This window comes from Lontra canadensis, unplaced genomic scaffold, assembly GCF_010015895.1.
Source record: "Lontra canadensis isolate GAN:19392208 unplaced genomic scaffold, GSC_riverotter_1.0 scaffold50, whole genome shotgun sequence".
Taxonomy (NCBI): Eukaryota; Metazoa; Chordata; class Mammalia; order Carnivora; family Mustelidae; genus Lontra; species Lontra canadensis.
Window position 1 is genome coordinate 10,495,795 of NW_022631044.1, and position 18,860 is coordinate 10,514,654.

At 36.1% G+C, this 18,860-nt stretch overlaps 1 protein-coding gene across 5 annotated transcripts in view; it reads left to right on the top strand.

The window, feature by feature from the left end:
* USP34 (ubiquitin specific peptidase 34) overlaps positions 1 to 18,860 on the top strand; it is a 241,823-nt gene that overhangs the window by 76,473 nt on the left and 146,490 nt on the right. For all 5 annotated transcript variants that reach the window (XR_004384586.1, XM_032873840.1, XM_032873843.1 and 2 more), the window contains exons 7-10: positions 961 to 1,153; positions 2,136 to 2,197; positions 13,953 to 14,034; positions 14,120 to 14,212. Coding sequence is in view for 4 of the 5 variants with exons in the window: in XM_032873840.1 (XP_032729731.1) it covers positions 961 to 1,153; positions 2,136 to 2,197; positions 13,953 to 14,034; positions 14,120 to 14,212 (430 nt within the window). In the remaining variant the exon portion in view is untranslated. The remainder of the gene's footprint in view (positions 1 to 960; positions 1,154 to 2,135; positions 2,198 to 13,952; positions 14,035 to 14,119; positions 14,213 to 18,860) is intronic.

Sequence of the window (18,860 nt, forward strand, 5' to 3'; positions counted from 1 at the left end):
TCTCACAGTTCTTGGGCTGACTAGTTCTTTTGTTTTGGGCTGACGTGGCTGGAACTGCATGCTCTAAAGATAGCACCTCACTCATGTATCCTCTGGTTGACAAGTTGAGTGTTACTGGAAGTGGAGGCGAGTTCCTGTTCATCTTACAGTTGTCTAGTTGTTAGTTGGGGCATCAGTTGGGGCATCAGCCATGTCTCCCTCATCCAGCAGCCTAACCTGGGTTCCTTTTCTTGGTGATGGAAGAGTTCCCATCAAGAAAGGGCAAGCTCAAAGGCATTTAAACTTCTGTTTCTGTCACATCTTTTATTGTTCCATTGGTTAAATCAGCTTTCGTGGTAAAGCTCAGAATCTGGGAGTAGAGAAATAGATGACACCTCTTGATGGGAAGAGTGGCGAAGCTGTATTGCAAAGACCTATGTAAAGTGATAGGAGTAGTTTGGGGCTGTTTTGCAATCCATTAACAAACCTCAAGGATGTTGAAAGGTTGGGTAGAGGAGGAGGAACTAACCAAATAGAACAGGCAGGACCTGAGGAAAACCAGTGGTTTGTGATATCCGAAGCCAAATAAAAAATTTAAAAAAAAATACACACATTTAAAGAGGTTTGCTTGTGTGGGGTGGGTAGATGTACTGTTACATATGAAAGTAGCAGGAGCTGTGTACATGACAGGTATGAGAATAAAAAGCTTCAGTGGAGGTGCAGAGTCCAGTGTTAAATGACTTGGCTCTTGGCAGTTTCTGCTTCAAGTTGGACTCAGCAAAGGACATAGTGCCTCAGGTCACAATATTTGAAGCATCACTTAGTAATAATTTAAATTGGGAATGTTAATCCTAGGATGTCAGGTTCTACTTTACTAAACATTTTGGAGGTATGGAGCAAATGAATATTATTGAATTATTGAAGAGGTTTTAGGAGTATTTTGCAAATTTTTATATATGTTTTATTTCTGAATCGTTTAAGGTATTTATGCAAGCTCTCTGATCAGGAGTTAAGACAGAGTGCGGCTCGAAACATGGCTGACTTAATGTGGAGCACAGTGAAAGAACCATTGGATACAACATTATGCTTTGATAAAGAAAGCCTAGATCTTGCATTTAAATACTTCATGTCACCGACTTTGACTATGAGATTGGCTGGACTAAGTCAGATAACGGTAGGCTATATTTATTTATATTGAGTCATTTTTTAATTTGCCTTTCGCACTGTCATCATCATCATCATCATCATAATACCTGCTATTTATGGAGCACTTATGTGAGACATTATGCTAAGTATTTTACATGTTTTACTTTGTATGGTCCTGATAATTTCAGTATTTTCCTTATTTTATTTTTAAAAGATTTTTAAAAAATAATTTATTTTGAGAGAGAGAAAGAACACAAGTTGGGGGAGGGGCATAGGGAGAAGCAGGCTCCCCACTGAGCAGGAAGCCTGATGCTGGGCTAGATCCAATCACCCTGGGATCATGACCTGAGCTGAAGGCAGACACTTAACCGACGGAACCACCCAAAAGCCCTGCAAATAATGTTTTAAATAGAAACATGTATGGGGAGGAAGACGTGGTATCCATAAGTCTATATTCTTGCATAATAGCAATTTGCTAGAGCTCAGAAGTTAGCTGAATCCTTTAGAATGGATATGCTTTTTCTGGTATACCAGGGTCTCCATGAACTTTACTCCTTTGTAGTGTAGTTATTCTTGGAGTAACTAGATTTTACCCAGGTATTAGACTTTGTAAATGTAGAAAATACTTGTTGACATTTTTTTGAAGTGAATCGTAAATGAATTTATTGAAGAAGCCTTTCCTTAAATTTTATTTCTGTAGTGTGACATACCACTTGCTTGCATTAGGTTTTTGTGTTTTTCCCTTATTTAGCTTTGTTTTCTTGTTTATTCATGTACTTAGTGGAATAAAGCATGAGGTATTATTGGTAGGATGAAATTATTTTATTTTAATATGATAAAAGAAATGACCAGACTAATTGGTGAGTGTGTATGTGAATCTTTCTGTCTTATGTTTTATAATTTTGATCTGGTTATTGATTTTATATATATCAAACCATGTTTCTTAATAGTTGGTAACATACCAGAAAAAACTAGTAAAAATACCTTTAATTTTTTTTCTCTAATTATAGAATCAACTTCACACCTTCAATGATGTATGCAATAATGAATCCTTGGTATCAGACACAGAAACGTAAGTAGGAATATTTATTTATACATAAGTATATCATTTTATTGTGCAGCTGCTTATATGGTATATATTTGTATATCATTTTATTGTGTAGCTGCTTATATGGTAAATAATAATTGTGACTATTAGGTTTGAAGTATTTACTAGAAATTCTTTGCCTTGTGGCTTCATTTGTATAGTTTTGAATAAGCTGTCAGAACAGTATGTTGAAACATTTGTTTTTTAAAAGGTATACCAACACATAGTATTAGTGTCACAAAATGCAGAAGGGTACTATTTATAAGGGAAAATTTAGTAGTAAAGAATATGGTATTGATAGTTTTCAGAAAGCACACTTGATGCCAATAATGTGAAGACCTTATTCAACATATTTTTGGGGGAAAAACCAAGTTAGTGATCGCGTTTAGAAAGAAGTAGTTGTTATAGCTTAGGGCTTTTCAGTATCTTGGAAATATTTATTTATTCCAGTATTCCATTTAGGTGTTTGTCCAGTATAGAAATCCATTTTTAATCCAGTATTCCATTTAGGTGTTTGTCCAGTATAGAAATCCATTTTTAAATCTCATTTGGGTAGTAATAGCTTCTGCTTGGACAGAGTTGTATAGTTTGAAGGTGTTAGAAAATTCATAATTATATGAAAGAGTCGTATTTTTGCTTTATTCTACCTTTTGTGCATTGATTTTAATTCTGTCCTGTGGAGTTAATCTCAGTTGAACCCAACCCTTTGTGAATGTGAAAGCCAAAGATGATATCTCTTTACTCTTTTGCATCTCCAAGCTAATGAGTTCTTATTCTTCCAGTATATGTTACGGTATTTAGATATATTACCAGATCATTCTTTGATCTCTGGCAACATTCTTTATTCGTGATCCCCTTAAAATATGTTGCCTAGAGTTGGTCATAGCTTTATAAATTCTGGGTCATATTGGAGTACTATTTCCAGTAGTCAGGACATTACAGAGACTATATCCAGTATGTAAAACTACAGCTCTGGATTTCCCTTTTACTCCTTTAGTGCTGCCTCCTCCATAAGACTGCCTAAGAGAATGTTAAATTTGCCAGTACAGTAATAACACCCCACCTCTGTCAATCAAAACAAAACAACCCTGGAATATCACTACAGTAACTTCACATGTCCAGGCTAGGTAGATCTTTATGTTGCTGAAACAGTGCATAGAGAGTAAGAAGGCATTCCATTGGGGGGAGAAAAAAAACCATGGGGTGTTTGCGTGGCTCAGTCTGTTAAGCATCTGCCTTCGGCTCAGGTCAGTGATCTCAGGGTCCTGGGATTAGGTCCCGCATGCTCAGCAGGGAGTCTGCTTCACCCTCTGTCCTCCGCGCCCCCACTCCCCCCGCTTGTGTGCACGTTATCTCTTTCTCTCTCTCTCAAAGATAAATAAAATCTTTTTTAAAAAAGTATAAGGAATGTGCATTCTAAAGACATGATAAAGGAAAGCGGGAGGAGAGTCCAAATTTTGAGATACAGTGGGTAGAGGTAGTTCAAATTGGGAAGAGGAGTGTTCTTACAAGGTGAGGAAATTATTGTTGCAGCCTATGAATTGTCCCTCCTTTTTAGCAGTTTTATTAAGGTATAAGTACTGTACCTATCATAAAGTTTACCTGTTTTTATAGTGAATTTTAGGAAATTGACAGGGTTATATGAATTTCATCACAATCCAGTATGTATGTATGTATTTACTTATTTATTTGTTAGAGAGCGCCCACAAGCGGGGAGAATGGAAGGCAGAGGGAGAAGCACGCTCTTCCCTGAGCAAGGAGCCTGATGGTGGGACTTGATCCCAGGACCCTAGGATCATGACTTGAGCTGAAGGCAGACATTTGACTGGGCCACCCAGGAGTCCTGCGCAATCCAGTTTTAGAACATTTCCATCCCTTCAGAAAGATCCCCTTTGCCAATTTGTAGTCAGTTCCTAGTCTTACTCCCACAAATATACTTTCTCTCTATAGATTTACCCATTATGGATATTTCATATGGATGGAATTATGATAGTTATCTTTTTCATTTAGTTTCTTTCAGTTATTCTTTCATTATACTGTTTTTCTTGAGGCTCATTTATGCTGTGAAGTAGTACTTCATTCCTTATTGCAAAATAGTATTACATTATGTAGGTACAACATTTTGTTTTTCCATTTACCAGTTCTTATCTATTTTGATTGTTTCCACTCTGGTTCATATGAATAACGCTCCTTTGTTTTATTATTTTAAGGATTTATTTTAGAGCTTGTGGCCCCATGTAGCAGGGGGAAGGGACAATGGGAGAGGGAGAGAATCTCTGGCAGACTTCTCAATGAGCATAGAGCCTGAAGTGAGGCTCGATCTTTTGACCCTAAGATCATAACTTAAACCAAAATCAAGAGTTGGACACTTAACTGATGAGCACCTGGGAGTCCCCTGAATAATGGTCCTTTAAACATTTGTGTACCTTTTTATGGAAATATGTTTTCATTTCTCTTGGTAAATAGGAGTGTAATGGCTGGTTTTTATGCCCATTTTGTGTCTCACTTAAAAAAAAATTATCAAAATGTTTTTTAGCATAGCTGCATCGTTTTACATTCCTACTAGTAATGTATGAGGGATCCAGTTTCTCCCCGTTCTCAGCAGCACTTGTTATTATCTGTGTTTTTGATTATAGCTATGCTAGTGGGTATAAAGTAGTATTTCATTATGGCTTTAATTTGTATTTCCCTAATTAATGACGTTGAACATCTTTTTATTATATGGTTATGTGCTGTTCTATTTTGTGTTTTGTTTTTGTTTTTGTTTTTTTTAAGTGAATTGCTTATGCACTTTTTTGCCCAGTTTTTAATTGTCTTTTTTATGGACTCTAGTATAAGATCTGTACTACAGAATGTTCATAGATGCTTAAGAACACCATTTAGCTTTCCTTCCATCTTTCTGTGCTGCCACAGTGATGCACATGAATGTCCTGGCAGTTGCTCACAGCAGTATTAACAATGCCGAAAAGAGATGCAGATGCCAGGTTCTAATTAGGCCATGCTCCAAAGTCATCTTCTAGTTTCTTTTTTTCTTTCTTTCTTTCTTTCTTTCTTTCTTTCTTTCTTTCTTTCTTTCTTTCTTTCTTTCTTTCTTTCTTTCTTTCTTTCTTTCTTTTTTTTCATCTTCTGGTTTCTAACTGTGATGATGAAGCAGGTTTACATTGGTAAATTTTGAAATCATTGATAAGTACAGAGCTGGGAAAGTTATTTTGAACCTCACAGGCAGGTTAAACAAATGTGGAGTAATCAGCTCCAGATTTGATATATAAGTCAGAGTTCTAGAAAAATGGCAGAATAATCTGCTCCTTCCCACCAGTTTGGTTTCATTGTACTGACAACCTCAGCTGGCATCGTGGACCATGGAGAAGCAAGGTGAAAACACTGAGGAGGGAAAACCCTGGGGTTCTTTTTCTACAGATATAATACATATTTCAAAAAACATGTCTCTGTTGACTCTTGTGCTTCCAAAAAAAAAAAATTTATTTTTTTTTGCTATTATTTTATAGAGTGTTGTGTAAAGATGTAATGAGTTTTTAGTATTGTTTGCCCTCTATACTCTTGTTTTTCTGTCTAGTTCTGTTATTAAGAGTAGGTTATTGAAGTCTCCAATTCCATTTAATCCTCCTCATTTTGTGGATTCCGTATTTGTGAATTTGCCTGTTTGCTGCAATTTATTTCTAATCCCCAAATCAATACTTGTGTTGCTTTCACGGTCATTTGTGGACATGCTCAGAACAGTAAAAAATTTGAGTCTTTAAACATGCACATTCCCAACTGAAGTAAAACAAGGTAATGCTCTACCTTCTTGTTTTAGTGCTGGTACAGTGGTGACCAGAAGATGGAAATGGTAGCAGGCAGTGTGCATTGTAGTGCAGGAAGCTCCAGTTCTGAGGCCATTTGAGTAGAAAATGAATCCTAACTCTAGGTTAGTGGAACAGCCTCAACCACGTTACCTAAATACTTCTGAACTTCAGTTTGTAAGACACAGAGAAAGGAAGATAAGTTGTTTTTTAGTGTAGCAACTTTATTTTTTATATCCTATTTTTAAAAGATTTTATTTATTTGACAGAAGAAGAGAGCATGCACACAAGTAAGGGAGAGGGAGAAACAGACTCCCATGGAGCAGGGAGTCCGATGTGGGGCTTGATCCCAGGACCCTGGGATCATGACCTGAGCGTAAGGCAGAAGCTTAACCAACTGAGCCACCCAGGAGCCCCATGCAGCAACTTTATAGAATTGTCATGAGCAACAAAATTGACTGTATTGTCTTTATTTCTCTTCAGTTGTATGTATGTATGTGTGTATAATGGAATACAGTTGAAAAGAATAAAATCTTCCATTCATGACAACATGGATGGACCTTGAGGATGTTACAGTGAGATAAGTCACAAAGAAAGATATATTTTGTAGGAACCTTACATGTGGGCATGAAAAACAACAAATCCAAGCTTGTAGTGATTGTCAGAGGTGGGGGTGGGGAGTGAGTGAAATGGTGAAAGGGCTCAAAAGGTGTAAATTTCTAGTTAAAAAAATAAATTGGGGTCGTAATGTATAGCATGTCTACTATAGCATGTCTACTATAGTTAGTAATACTGTAATGCATATTTGGAAGTTACTAAGAGATTAGATCTTAAAGGTTCTTATTCTCACAAGAAAAAGAAATTTGTAACTGTATAATAATGGATGTTAACTAGAGTTAGTGTGGTGATCATTTCATAATATATACCGATATTGATCATTGTTGTATGCCTGAACTAATAAAATGTTGTATGTCATGGTCTCTGATGGCATTTTTACATAAGGGGAAATAGCCTCCCTTGCATTACCCTTAATGAAATGGGAGCTTCAAGATAAATTTTAGTTCTGTGAAGTGCATGTCTTTAAGTTAGTTTCACATATGGATTGTAGAACAAATTGTGTACCTAGATAATGTATGTTTTGCATTTAATCAAACCTGCAGTCTTCCAGTCAAAGGCAAATGGCAAGTCACATTCTTGTACTGAGTCATGGTCCTAAAGAGAATCCACTTTAGGATGCAGTTGATGTTAATGATGCGTTCTTTTTACACATTAAAGGAGCAGGTGAGAATAGTTTGAAAAAGGATTCAGAGTTCAATATTGGTTAATTTAGTGTAGTGGCTTTTTATAGTGTAACTGCCGCAGCGAGTAGCAAGAATTGGCTGTATTTGTCTTTTTCTCCCTTCAGTTCTGTTACTTTTTGTTCTCATGTATTTTGGGACTTTTTTTCCCTTAGGTCCATATATGTTTATAATTGCTATGTTCGTGATACTTTCATCCATTTATCAGTAAAAAATGTTCCACTTTGTCTCTTTGAAACATTTTTTGGCTTAAAGTTTATTTTGTCTGATGTTACTGTAGCCAATGCAACTTTACTGTTTTCATGGTATATCTTTTTCCATTCTTATTTTTTCCCCCATTCTCTTACTTTCAACCTGTTTGTGTTTTGGATCTAAAGCCTGCCACTTACTTACTTACTTACTTACTTATTTATTTATTTAAAATGCTTGTCATTTAGAGGCAGGATTTAAAAACCAAATCCTATAATCTCTCTCTCTTTTTTTTTTTTTTTTAAGTAGGCTCCACGCACAGTGTGGGGCTTGAACTCAGAACCCTGAGATCAAGAGTTGTGTGCTTTACTCTCTGAACCAGCTAGGCATCTTCATCTTTGCCTTTTGATTGGAGTATTTAATCCATTTATTCTTAATGTCATTCTGTATTTGGATTTACATCTGCCATTTTGCTGTTAGTTTTCTGTATGCCTCCTTTCTTGTTTTTCTGTTTCTCCTTTACTGCTTTTATCCTAGTATACCATTTTAATTCCATTGATTTTTTTTTTTTAATACTTGAAAAATTATTTTCTTGGTGACTGCATTATAGGTTATAGTATGCATCTTAGTTACTTAGTCTTTAGATCAATAATGGAATTTTAGTAAAATATTGAAATATTGTTCTAGTATAGTGCTATTCCTTTGTTTCTGATGAGAGTCCAGCTATTAAACGTACTGTGGTTCCCTTGTACACACATTTCATTTTCTCTTTCTGATCTCAAGATTTTGCTCTTCATCTTTGCCTTTTAACAATTTGATGATGAGCTGTGCATCTCCTTGTGTGTATCTACCTTAGTTGGAGTTTGTCGTGATTTCTGGATATGTAGATGACCTTTTTTTTTTTTTTTTTTTTAAAATCAACATGGGACATTTTGACCATAATTTCTATATTGTTTGTTTGTTTGTTCTGCCTATTCCTGGGAGTCCACTTACATGTATGTATCCAGAGCCCTGAATAATTGTGATTGATAATGTTGTTTAGTTCTATACTTGGCTAAGTTATAGTCACAGTTCTGAATTAATAGAAAAGTCCAAGGTCTCCTTATAATATCCTTGAAGATATTGAAAGAATGAGGTTTATTTTTTATAATTAGTTGTTGAAGTGTCTTTCTGTATGTTATGCAGGTCAGAGAATTGACTCATGGATCATAGCTTTTGTAGGACTATCCAAGAATAGGTAAAATATATCATTAATATTTTTATTTTTTTAAGATTTATTTATTTCAAGCGAGAGGAAGAGCAGAGGGAGAAGGACAAGAAGAGGGAGAGAGAGGACAGGGCACAGAGCCTGACACAGGGCTTGATCCCATGACCCTGAGATCATGACTTGAGCCAAAATCAAGAGTCAGATGCTTAACTGTCTGAGCCACCTAGGTGCCCCATTTTTTTGAAGATTTTATTTATTTTTATTTATTTTTTTAAAGTCTTTTTTAAAAAAAGAGGTTTGTTTTATTCATCAGAGAGAGAGCAAGTGAGCGAGCACAAGCAGGGGGAACAGCAGGCAGAGGGAGAAGCAGGCTCCCTGCTGAGCAAGGAGCTGGATATGGTACTTGATCCCAGGACTGTGAGACCATGACCTGAGCTGAAGGCAGACGCCTAACCAACTGAGCCACCCAGGCATCCCTTTATTTATTTTAGAGATAACACATATGTGGGGGACATCAATAGTTTTATTTTAATCTTTTACCTTTTGAGGTGCATGTATCTAATTCATAGCTTTTTCCCCTCTTTAGACTTAAATGGCTTTAAAAAAAAATTTATTTGTCAGAGAGGGAGAGAGTACACAAGCAGGGGGAGCAGCAGGCAGAGGGAGAAACAGGCTCATTGTTGATCAAGGAACCTAATGCGGGACTTGATCCCAGTACTCTGGGATCATGACCTGAGCTGAAGTAGATACTTAACCTCCTGAGTCACTCAGGTGTCCCTTAAATGGCTTTTTAAATTCTTGTAACAAAGATAAATTATCTTTTCAGTTTTTCCATGCATTTCAGTGTATAATTCATGTAGATGGGAAGTTATGGGAGCTCTCATGGCATGTTCTATTTTGTCTATTTTCTTCCATACAGAATATACCTATCTCTACTTTTTTCATTAAATAGCCATTTAAAAATGTTTTTAAAGAAATGGGCAATCTGAAGAAGCCTATATCTATTAAAGAAATTGAATTAAGAATTACTGGCTTTGCTCAGGTGCTTTGATTTTGGCTCAGTTCCTGATCTCAGGGTTGTGAAACCAAGCCCTGTATTGGGCTCTGTGCCTGTTTAAAATTCTCTCTCTCTCCTGCCCCAACCCCTTGAAAAGAATTACTGACTTTGCAAAACAGGAAGCACCAGGCCCACTTGCGTTTACTAGTGAATTCTACCTAATGTTTAAAGAAGAAATTTAAGGAAGACGTTACCCTAATACCAAAACCATACAAAGACATGTAAGAAAACTATAGCCTAGTATGTCTCATGAACACAGATGCAAAAATCTTCATAAACTATAAGCAAATCAAATAGAACGGTGTATAAAAAGAACTGCATACCACAACTAAGTGTGTTTTATCTTAGGTATGCAAGGCCGGTTGAATTCATTTAATCTATCACATCAACAGGTTAAGGAAGGAGAAGCACATCATCATATGAATAGATAAAGAAAAAGCAGTTGGCAAACTTAAACACTTAAGATAAAAACTCAGTAAATTAGGAATAGAGGGTAACTTCCTCAGCTTGATAAAGAACCTACAGATAACATCATATTAATAGAACCTCAAAGGTTTGTTTTTTTTTTTTTTAAAGATTTTATTTATTTGACAGAGATCACAAGTAGGCAGAGAGACAGGCAGAGACAGAGAGAGGAGGAAGCAGGCTCCTCGCTGAGCGGAGAGCCTGATGCGGGGCTCGATTCCAGCACCCTGGGATCATGACCTGAGCCAAAGGCAGAGGCTTTAACCCACTGAGCCACCCAGGCGCTGCGGCCTTTTTTTTTTTTTTTTTTTTTTCTTCTTTTTAAACTTTGATTCTCGGGGTGCCTGGGTGGCCCAGTTGTTAGGCAGCTGCCTTTGGCTCGGGTCATGATCCCAGAGTTTTGGGTCCTGGGATCGAGCCTGGGGCTCTCTCACTCTGCTTGTGTTTCCTCTCTTCAGGTGTTTCAACATTGTACTGGAATCCTACCTAATGCAGTAAGGCAAAGGAAGGAAATAAAAGTTACACAGATTGGGAAGGAAGAAATTGGTTTTTGAATGGAGATGACATGATTATGTAGAAAATCTGAAAGAATTCACAGACTCATGGAACCTAGTGATAAAGGACAGCAAGGTTACAGGATACACAGTGAAAACTCATTTGCCTTTCTATATATCAGCACAGAACACATGAAATTGGAAATTTATTATTTTAAAAAAATAATAGCATGAGCAGGCAGGGGCAGAGGGACAATCAGACTCCCCACTGAGTGGGGAGCTCAGTATGGGGCTCTATCCCAGGATCCTGAGATATGACCTGAGCTGAAGTCAGATGCTTAACTGAGCCACCCAGGCACCACTGAAATTTGAAATTTAAAATACAATACCACTTATGTTATCAACACAAAAGTGAAATACTTGGGTATAGATCTTCATATTTTGTTAAATTTCTATGAGTAAAATTATATACTCCGATGAAAGATACCAAGGAACTAAATATAAATAAATGAAGAGATACTCCATATTTATGGATAGAACATGCAAAAATATAAAGATAACATTCTTCCCAACTCTGATCTTTAAATTCATTGAAATCTCAGAATCCCGGCAAGTTATTTTCTGGATATCAAGAACATAACTCTAACGTTTATATGGATAGACGGAGGACACATAATAACCAAGACCGTATTGAAAGGAAAAGAATGAAATTGGAGGACTGATGCTGTCCATCTTCAAGACATACTGTAACATTGCAGTAATCAAGACAATGTGGTATTGGTGACATAGATTAATGGAACAGAATAGAGAGCTCAGAAACAGACCATATAAGTATAGTTAGTTGATCCTTGTCAGAAAAGCTAAGGCAATACCATGAAGCAAAGGTAGTCTTTTCGACAAATGGCATTGAAATAATTGGACAACCAAATGCAAAAGAAAGAATCTAGACACAGACCTCATGCACTTCATAAAGATTAATTTGAAATATATCCTACACATAAACATAAAATGCAAAACTATATAACTTCTAGTAGATAGGAGAAAACCTGGGATGTCCTTGTGTATGGCAGTGACCTTTTGGATACAATACCATAATCCATGAAAGAAAGAATTGATCAGCCTGGAGTTCATTTAAGTTAAAAACTTGTGCTCTGTGAAAGAGAGTGTCAAGAGAATGAGAAGATAGCCACAGGGAAAGGGGAAAATATTTGCAAAAGACCTATCTGATGAAGGACTGTTCCCAAAATTTACAGAGAATCATGAAATTCAACAGGAACTACATGAACAATCTGAATAAAAAGTATGCTAAACATTTTCTCAGCCGTTTTGCCAATGGAAGAGACACAGATGACAAACACATGAAAAGATGCCCTATATATATATATATATATATACATATCTTTCATTAGGGAAATGCATATTAAAACATCACTAAAATTCCACTGCACATCTATTAGAACAGTCAAAATTCAGAATACTGATAACACCAAATGCTGACAAGGATGTGGAGCAACAAGAACTCTCATTTGTTGCTAGTTACACTTTGGAAGGCTGTTCGGCAGTTTTTTTTTTTACAAAACTCAACATACTCTTACTATAGGTCTCACAGTTGTGCTCCCTGATACTTACCCACAGAAGTTGAAAGCTTACATCTCCACAAAAGCCTGCAGATGGAGAAATCTTATGTCGAGTGAAAGAAGCCAGATTGAAAAAATTATGGGGGTGGCTGGGTGGGTGAAAGCCTCTGCCTTCCGCTCAGTTCATGATCCCAGGGTCCTGGGATCCAGCCCCGCATCCGGCTCTCTGCTCAGTGGGGAGCCTGCTTCCTCCTTTCTCTGCCTGCTTGTGATCTCTATCTGTCAAATAAATAAAATCTTAAAAATCTTAAAAAAATTATGTAGTGTATCTTTTTTTGACACATGAAATTCTAGAAAATGAAAACTATAATAAAGCCGATCACTGAGGAGTATGGTTGTGGAGACTGGAAAAGGGATGGATGACAGAGGGTCTTAAAGATACTTTTTGGGTTAATGTGTGTGTTTGTTATCTTGATGGTAGTGATGAATTCATAGATGTATACCAAAGCTTAAATTCATCAAACTGTGTACTTTATAAGTGTCCAGTATATTATAGGTCATATATATCTCAAAGGTGTAAAAGACAACTGATAAATTCACACTACCTTATTGGTAAAACTAATAAAATAGATTAACTTCTATGCCAATGAGTTATTAATTCTAAAAGAGAATTGGTAGCTCTTCTTAAAAAATGAAGGGTAATCTAAAACTGTTGTAAGATGTTTACTTTTTGAAACGAAGAATGAAATGTTGGTAAGTGTAACTAAGGTGTTCTCCATCATTAGTTGATCTGTTTAGTGATCACTTAATCACCTTAATCACTTTATTAATATCAGGCAGGGACTTTCAGTTTGGCTTTGAGAGAATTTTCTTCTTTTAACCCTTTCGGTAACCTATTTTTCTGGTGTTATCTTACTGTAGAGGGCATATTGGGAAACCTTCCCTGAGTGCTGGAAGTGTGTACTGTGGAAATTAAAAAGTGGGAAGGCATAGTCTTCCTCCCTAGAGTGAGAAAATATGTTGCTTTTTGTTACACTTGGTATTTTCACCTGTGTACTCCTTCTCCTTCCAGATTTGTCTTTGCTTATTTGTAAATTCAGGCAATATTACCATTTCTTTTAGGGTGTTTTTTTTTTTTTTTAAGATATTTTTATTTTAGAGAGCACAAGCAGGAAGGACGGAGGCAGAGGGAGAGTGAGACAGAATCTCAGGCAGATTCTATGTGAAGCATGGAGCCCAACCCAGGATTCAGTCCCATGACCCTGAGGTCATGACCCCAGCCAAAGCCAGGAGTCAGATACCAACCCACTGAGTAGGCTACGCAGGCACCACTCTTTTAATTATTCTTTGTGGTACTCTAACCAGTTAATTGTCTGTGGTCACTTCTTTGTAATTTGTTTGTGGTCACATTTAAGTTTGGGGTCACATTTAAGGAGAACCTGGCTGGCTCAGACAGTGGAGCATGTAGCATGTGGCTCTTGATCTCAGAGTCATGAGTTCAAGCTCCACATTAGGCATGGAGCCTACTTAATAAATAAATAAATTCACCTTCAAAAACCATTAAGGTTTTCAACTGAATCTGCCTTTTTGGCTTGGGAAAAATGATATTAATAATTTTTTAATGTGTTAACTAATTTTATTATTTGATTTTAGGTCCATTGCAAAAGAACTTGCAGACTGGCTTATAAGCAACAATGTGGTAGAGCATATATTTGGACCAAATTTACATATTGAGGTTTGTGGACAATTACATGACTTCTCTGCCCTCTTAAGAGAAGAATACTTTAGAAAATTAGCTATAATAAGTTTTTCTTTTCCAGATTATCAAACAGTGCCAGGTGATTTTGAACTTCTTGGCAGCAGAAGGGAGATTGAGTACTCAGCATATTGATTGCATTTGGGCTGCAGCACAGGTAATATTAACAGCTCACATTTATTAAGTTCTTCCTCATGATTTGTTCTAAGTGCTTAATTCCCTTATAAGGTAAGTTCTCTTATCCTAAATTTATAACTAAAGAAACTGAGACATAGAGAAAGTTGGGCATGGAATCTCTGAAGTCTGGCTTGAGAGTCTGTGTCTTACTATATTACTGGTAGAATTGAAAGAAATGAAAGTCAGTCAGTTGGACATTCTACATGAAACCATCTTGGTTTATTAAGAGACATTTACCTGTTTTTTGTTGATATCGTAAACCTTTCTATCCTGGATATTGTATTGGTATTTTTCTTTCCTGTTACACTGTTTTCTTTAGTTTTTTGAATAAGCATATATCTACATGGTTCAAAATCCAGAAAATAAATATAGAAGTGTATGTTACGTATTTTCCCCCCTCCTGTCCCTGTTTCCCAGGAATACCATTCTTCTAAGGTGCATCATAGATTTTCTACATAAATAGCTAACTGTGAGCTTTTTTCTTGTCTTCCTCTTTTCTTTTTCTTTTGGTCCTTTTTATTACAAATGTTGCATACTAAGTGGACTTGCGTTTTTTTTTTTTTCCACTTTATCGTCAAGATTACTGCATATCAATATCTGAAACACCAATTTCTTAAAGAGGGCATAGTGTTTCAGTACATGCATGTATGATAATTTAATTAACCAATTCCCATTCATAGGCATTATTTTTTCCCCAATCTTTTCTGTTATAAATCTTTTTTCCCCAATCTTTTCTGCTATAAATCTTTTCTGTGCTAAAGTAAGTTCTAATATGTTCATTTCATCCATGTGCAAAAGATTTATCTTTTAAGGAGAATTGTTAGGTTAAAGTGTCTGTTTGGTTAACTTGGGGTACCTAATGGTGTGATAATGCCTGTGTTCCCTCATCTTCCTTAGTACGTTGTGTCCTTACACTAAGTGATATTTGCTAAACTGATGGCTGAAATGTGTATTTTAAATTTGCATTCTGTTTATGTGAATCACATTGCAAATCTTGTGTTTAAGAGCCATTTTTGTTTCCTTTACTGGATATTCTTTGTCATTTATCAGAGATTTTACTTGTTCATTTTGTAGGAGACCTATATATATCAGTGAAATTGGACTTGTGTCTGTGTTAAGAGTTAGGACTGTTTTCTGCTTTGATGTTGTCGTTTGGTTAAGGTGGTTTTTGGTGTTCGGTTTCAAGTTTGTGGTTTCAAACTTGTGGTTGAGTTATTTTTTTGTCCTGTGGATTTTGTCTTATGGTGTGCAATATCTTTTCTACTCCAAAGGGTTTTTTTGTTTGTTTGTTTGTTTGTTTTTAAGGTTTTTATTTATTTGACAGAACAAGTAGCAGAGCGGCAGGCAGAGGCAGAGGGAGAGGGAGAAGCAGGCTCTCCACTAAGCAGGGAGCCTGACGTGGAGCTTGATACCACATGACCTGAGCAGAAAGCAGCTGCTGAACTGACTGAGCCACCCAGACGCCCTTTTTCCACTCCAAAGTTATAAAAAAGTTCTCCTTTAGTTCCTTTCTGTTTCAAATTTTATATTTTAGGATTTTTTTTTTTTTTAAGATTTTATTTGAGAGAGCGAGAGAGAGTGTGAGCAGGGGTGAGGATGGTGAAGATGGGCAGAGGGTGAAGGAACAGTAGCCTCCCTTCTGAGCAGAGAGCCAGACATGGGGTTCCATTCTAGGACTCTGGGATCATGCATGACCTGAGCCAAAGGCAGATGCTTAACTGACTGAGCCACCCAGGTGCCCCTGTATTTTAGTCTTTGAGCCATTTGGAATTACTCTTGGTTCAAGGTGTCATTTATCTTTTTACCCCATTTTTTGTTTATGTAGTTGTCCCCATTCCACTTGTTCAGTAATTCTTCTTTTCCTTATTGAATTGAGATACCAGTTTATTTTGACTAGGTCAGTTTCTGGAGTCTTTAGACTGTTATGATCTGTATACCAGGGATTGGTAAACTTTTGGCTTGATAAACAAGGCTTTTGGGCTGGCCACTTCATTTTGTAAATATTTTTTGCAACATAACCTTGTACTTTCTTTGACATATTGCTTGTGGCTACTTCCATACTACAGTGGCAGAGTATAGTACTTATCTATATAATACTTACCACTTTAAATCCTGAAATAATTTACTGTCTGGTCCTTCAAGAAAACATTTGCTGATCGTGGATTTAACTTATGTCTTTACTTTTTTTTTTTTTTTTTTTGAGTATTCCTGACAGGGCTGGCTCTTTTTTAAAATATATTTTTACATATTTTTAAAAATACATTTTTAAAGAATTTCTCTGGAAATGCCTGGGTGTCTCAGTCAGTTAAGCATCTGCCTTCAGCTCAGGTCATGATCCCAGAGTCCGGGGATTGAGTTCTGCACTGAGCTCCCCACTCAGCGGGGAGCTGCTTCTCCCTCTGCTCTCCCTGCAGCTCTTCTAGTGCTCTCTTGCTCTCTCCGACAAATAAAATCTTTTTAAGAAATTTTTTCTTCTTTTTTTTTTTTAATGTAAATTTGAGCATTGACTTATTCTTTAATATTATATATTTATACATCACTGTCATTTCAGTAACTTAAAGAAGCACTTTGTTTCAGAACAAAGGGAAATTTTTTTTAAATGTTTACGCATTTTAGTAGATTTAAAGTTTTTATTTTGCTCAGAGCAAGACTAGGAGAATAGGAGAATAATGATAAATGTATCATTACAGAGTAAATAGCTAGAAATAGTAGAGAATTCTTTATTGAAACTTTATCAAATTGATAACTTATAGTATGGCCTGTTAAAGGTTTTAGCATTTTGCCCTAGCAAGAATTTGAAGCAATTTAGTAAGGGAATAATTAAAAATTGTGGCGTAATCTGTGAGACAGTTTGCAAAAACTTAAACTATCTATAAAAGATGAACTATATAAAATAAGTATATTTTAAGGGTTAATTTAATTGGGTCTTTCTGTGATTTGTTACTTACCACTTCTGAATCTACTACAAATTTAGAATAATCAGGAATTTTTACATTTTGAGTTTGTTTTTTTAAATTTGAGCACTGGGGGGTAGGGAAGGAAAAAATGAAACAAGATGGGATTGGGAGGGAGACAAACCATAAGAGACTCTTAATCTCACAAAACAGACTGAGGGATGGGGGAGTAGGGAGATGGTGGCTGGGTGATGGACATTGGGGAGGGTATGTGCTGTGGTGAGTGCTGTGAAATGGGTAAGCCTGATGATGCACAGACCTGTACCCCTGGGGCAAATAATACATTATGTGTTAATAAAAAAAATTTGAGCACCAAATAAAATTAATTTCAAAGCATCTGGGGTTGCTTAGTTTCTTACAGTCTTACCTTAGTCTTTTTTCCTCCCATGCGGAGTAAGTTTTTGAGGTCAGTTAGCTCATCTGAGATACATACATCCATATACACAATATACACACACATACAGTATCCTCATGGTAATTGGATTGTCTGCTGCTCTTTTCATTGTATCAGAACTCTTGTATTGGAATCCAAGGAGATGACAAATGGATTTGAAATTGATAGAAAAATTATTCATAAATATTTGAAAAATGCTTATCTTTGTAATTAAATGTAAGTTCAAATAATGTAATAGCATTTTCATTTATTGGATAATTCCCATTATGTTTAGTAATGCATTATATTGACTGGAGTATGTGGTAACATTTGGGAAGAAATACAGCAGTTCTATTTCTGGTAATTTATTCTGTAAATACATGTACATAAAGATGTTCACTACAGCATTGACCATACTAGCAGAAAAGGAATGTCACTGTAGGACTACTTTAGTAAATTTTGGGAAATTCATTTAATAGTATCCTTTATAGCCATGAGAAGGACCGAAGGTGCTGTATTATGTTCATGTGGAACAATATGTAAGAAATAGTTTTACTAAGCACTGCATAGGTAATCTTTTATTGAGAGAAAATCCTAAGTAGGCAGTATATTCTTGCAACATGTATTTAAACTGTTATAAAAGAGGATGCACATGTATGTCTATAACATATATACATGCAGTTTGTGCTTATGAATGCGTGGAGCTATTTTGAAAAATACACAAGAAATTTTAATAGGTTTATTTGTGGGTATATGATCTGGGATAGATGGAAGACTTCCTTTTCATTGTCTATGTTTATGTAAACTTTGAAACTTTTACATTTATTAGTTTTTCAGTAAATACAGAGACTAGTATATAAAGTTAAAGTAAATATTTCGACATTTAAATGACTTTCCACCATTTAAATTTACCTATTCCAGTTTGACTTGGTTACCTTTATATTTGCCTCTACACACTCTTTCACTGTAAAATGTTTTAGTCATAGGATATCAAAAAATCCCTTCAGAATCCTTGCACTGTACTGGATTATATTGTTAAATGCTTCAGATTTGAAGGATGCTTGTGTAAATGCATGTAAATGACTGATATAATAATTTTTTTTTAAAGATTTTATTTATTTATTTGACAGAGAGATCACAAGTAGGCAGAGAGAGCGGGGGAAGCAGGCTCCCTGCTGTGAGACCCGATTCGGGTATCACTCCCAGGACCCTGAGATCATGAGCTGAACTGAAAGCAGAGGCTTAACCCACTGAGCCACCCAGGCGCCCCTGATATAATAATTTTATCTTAATATGGAGCT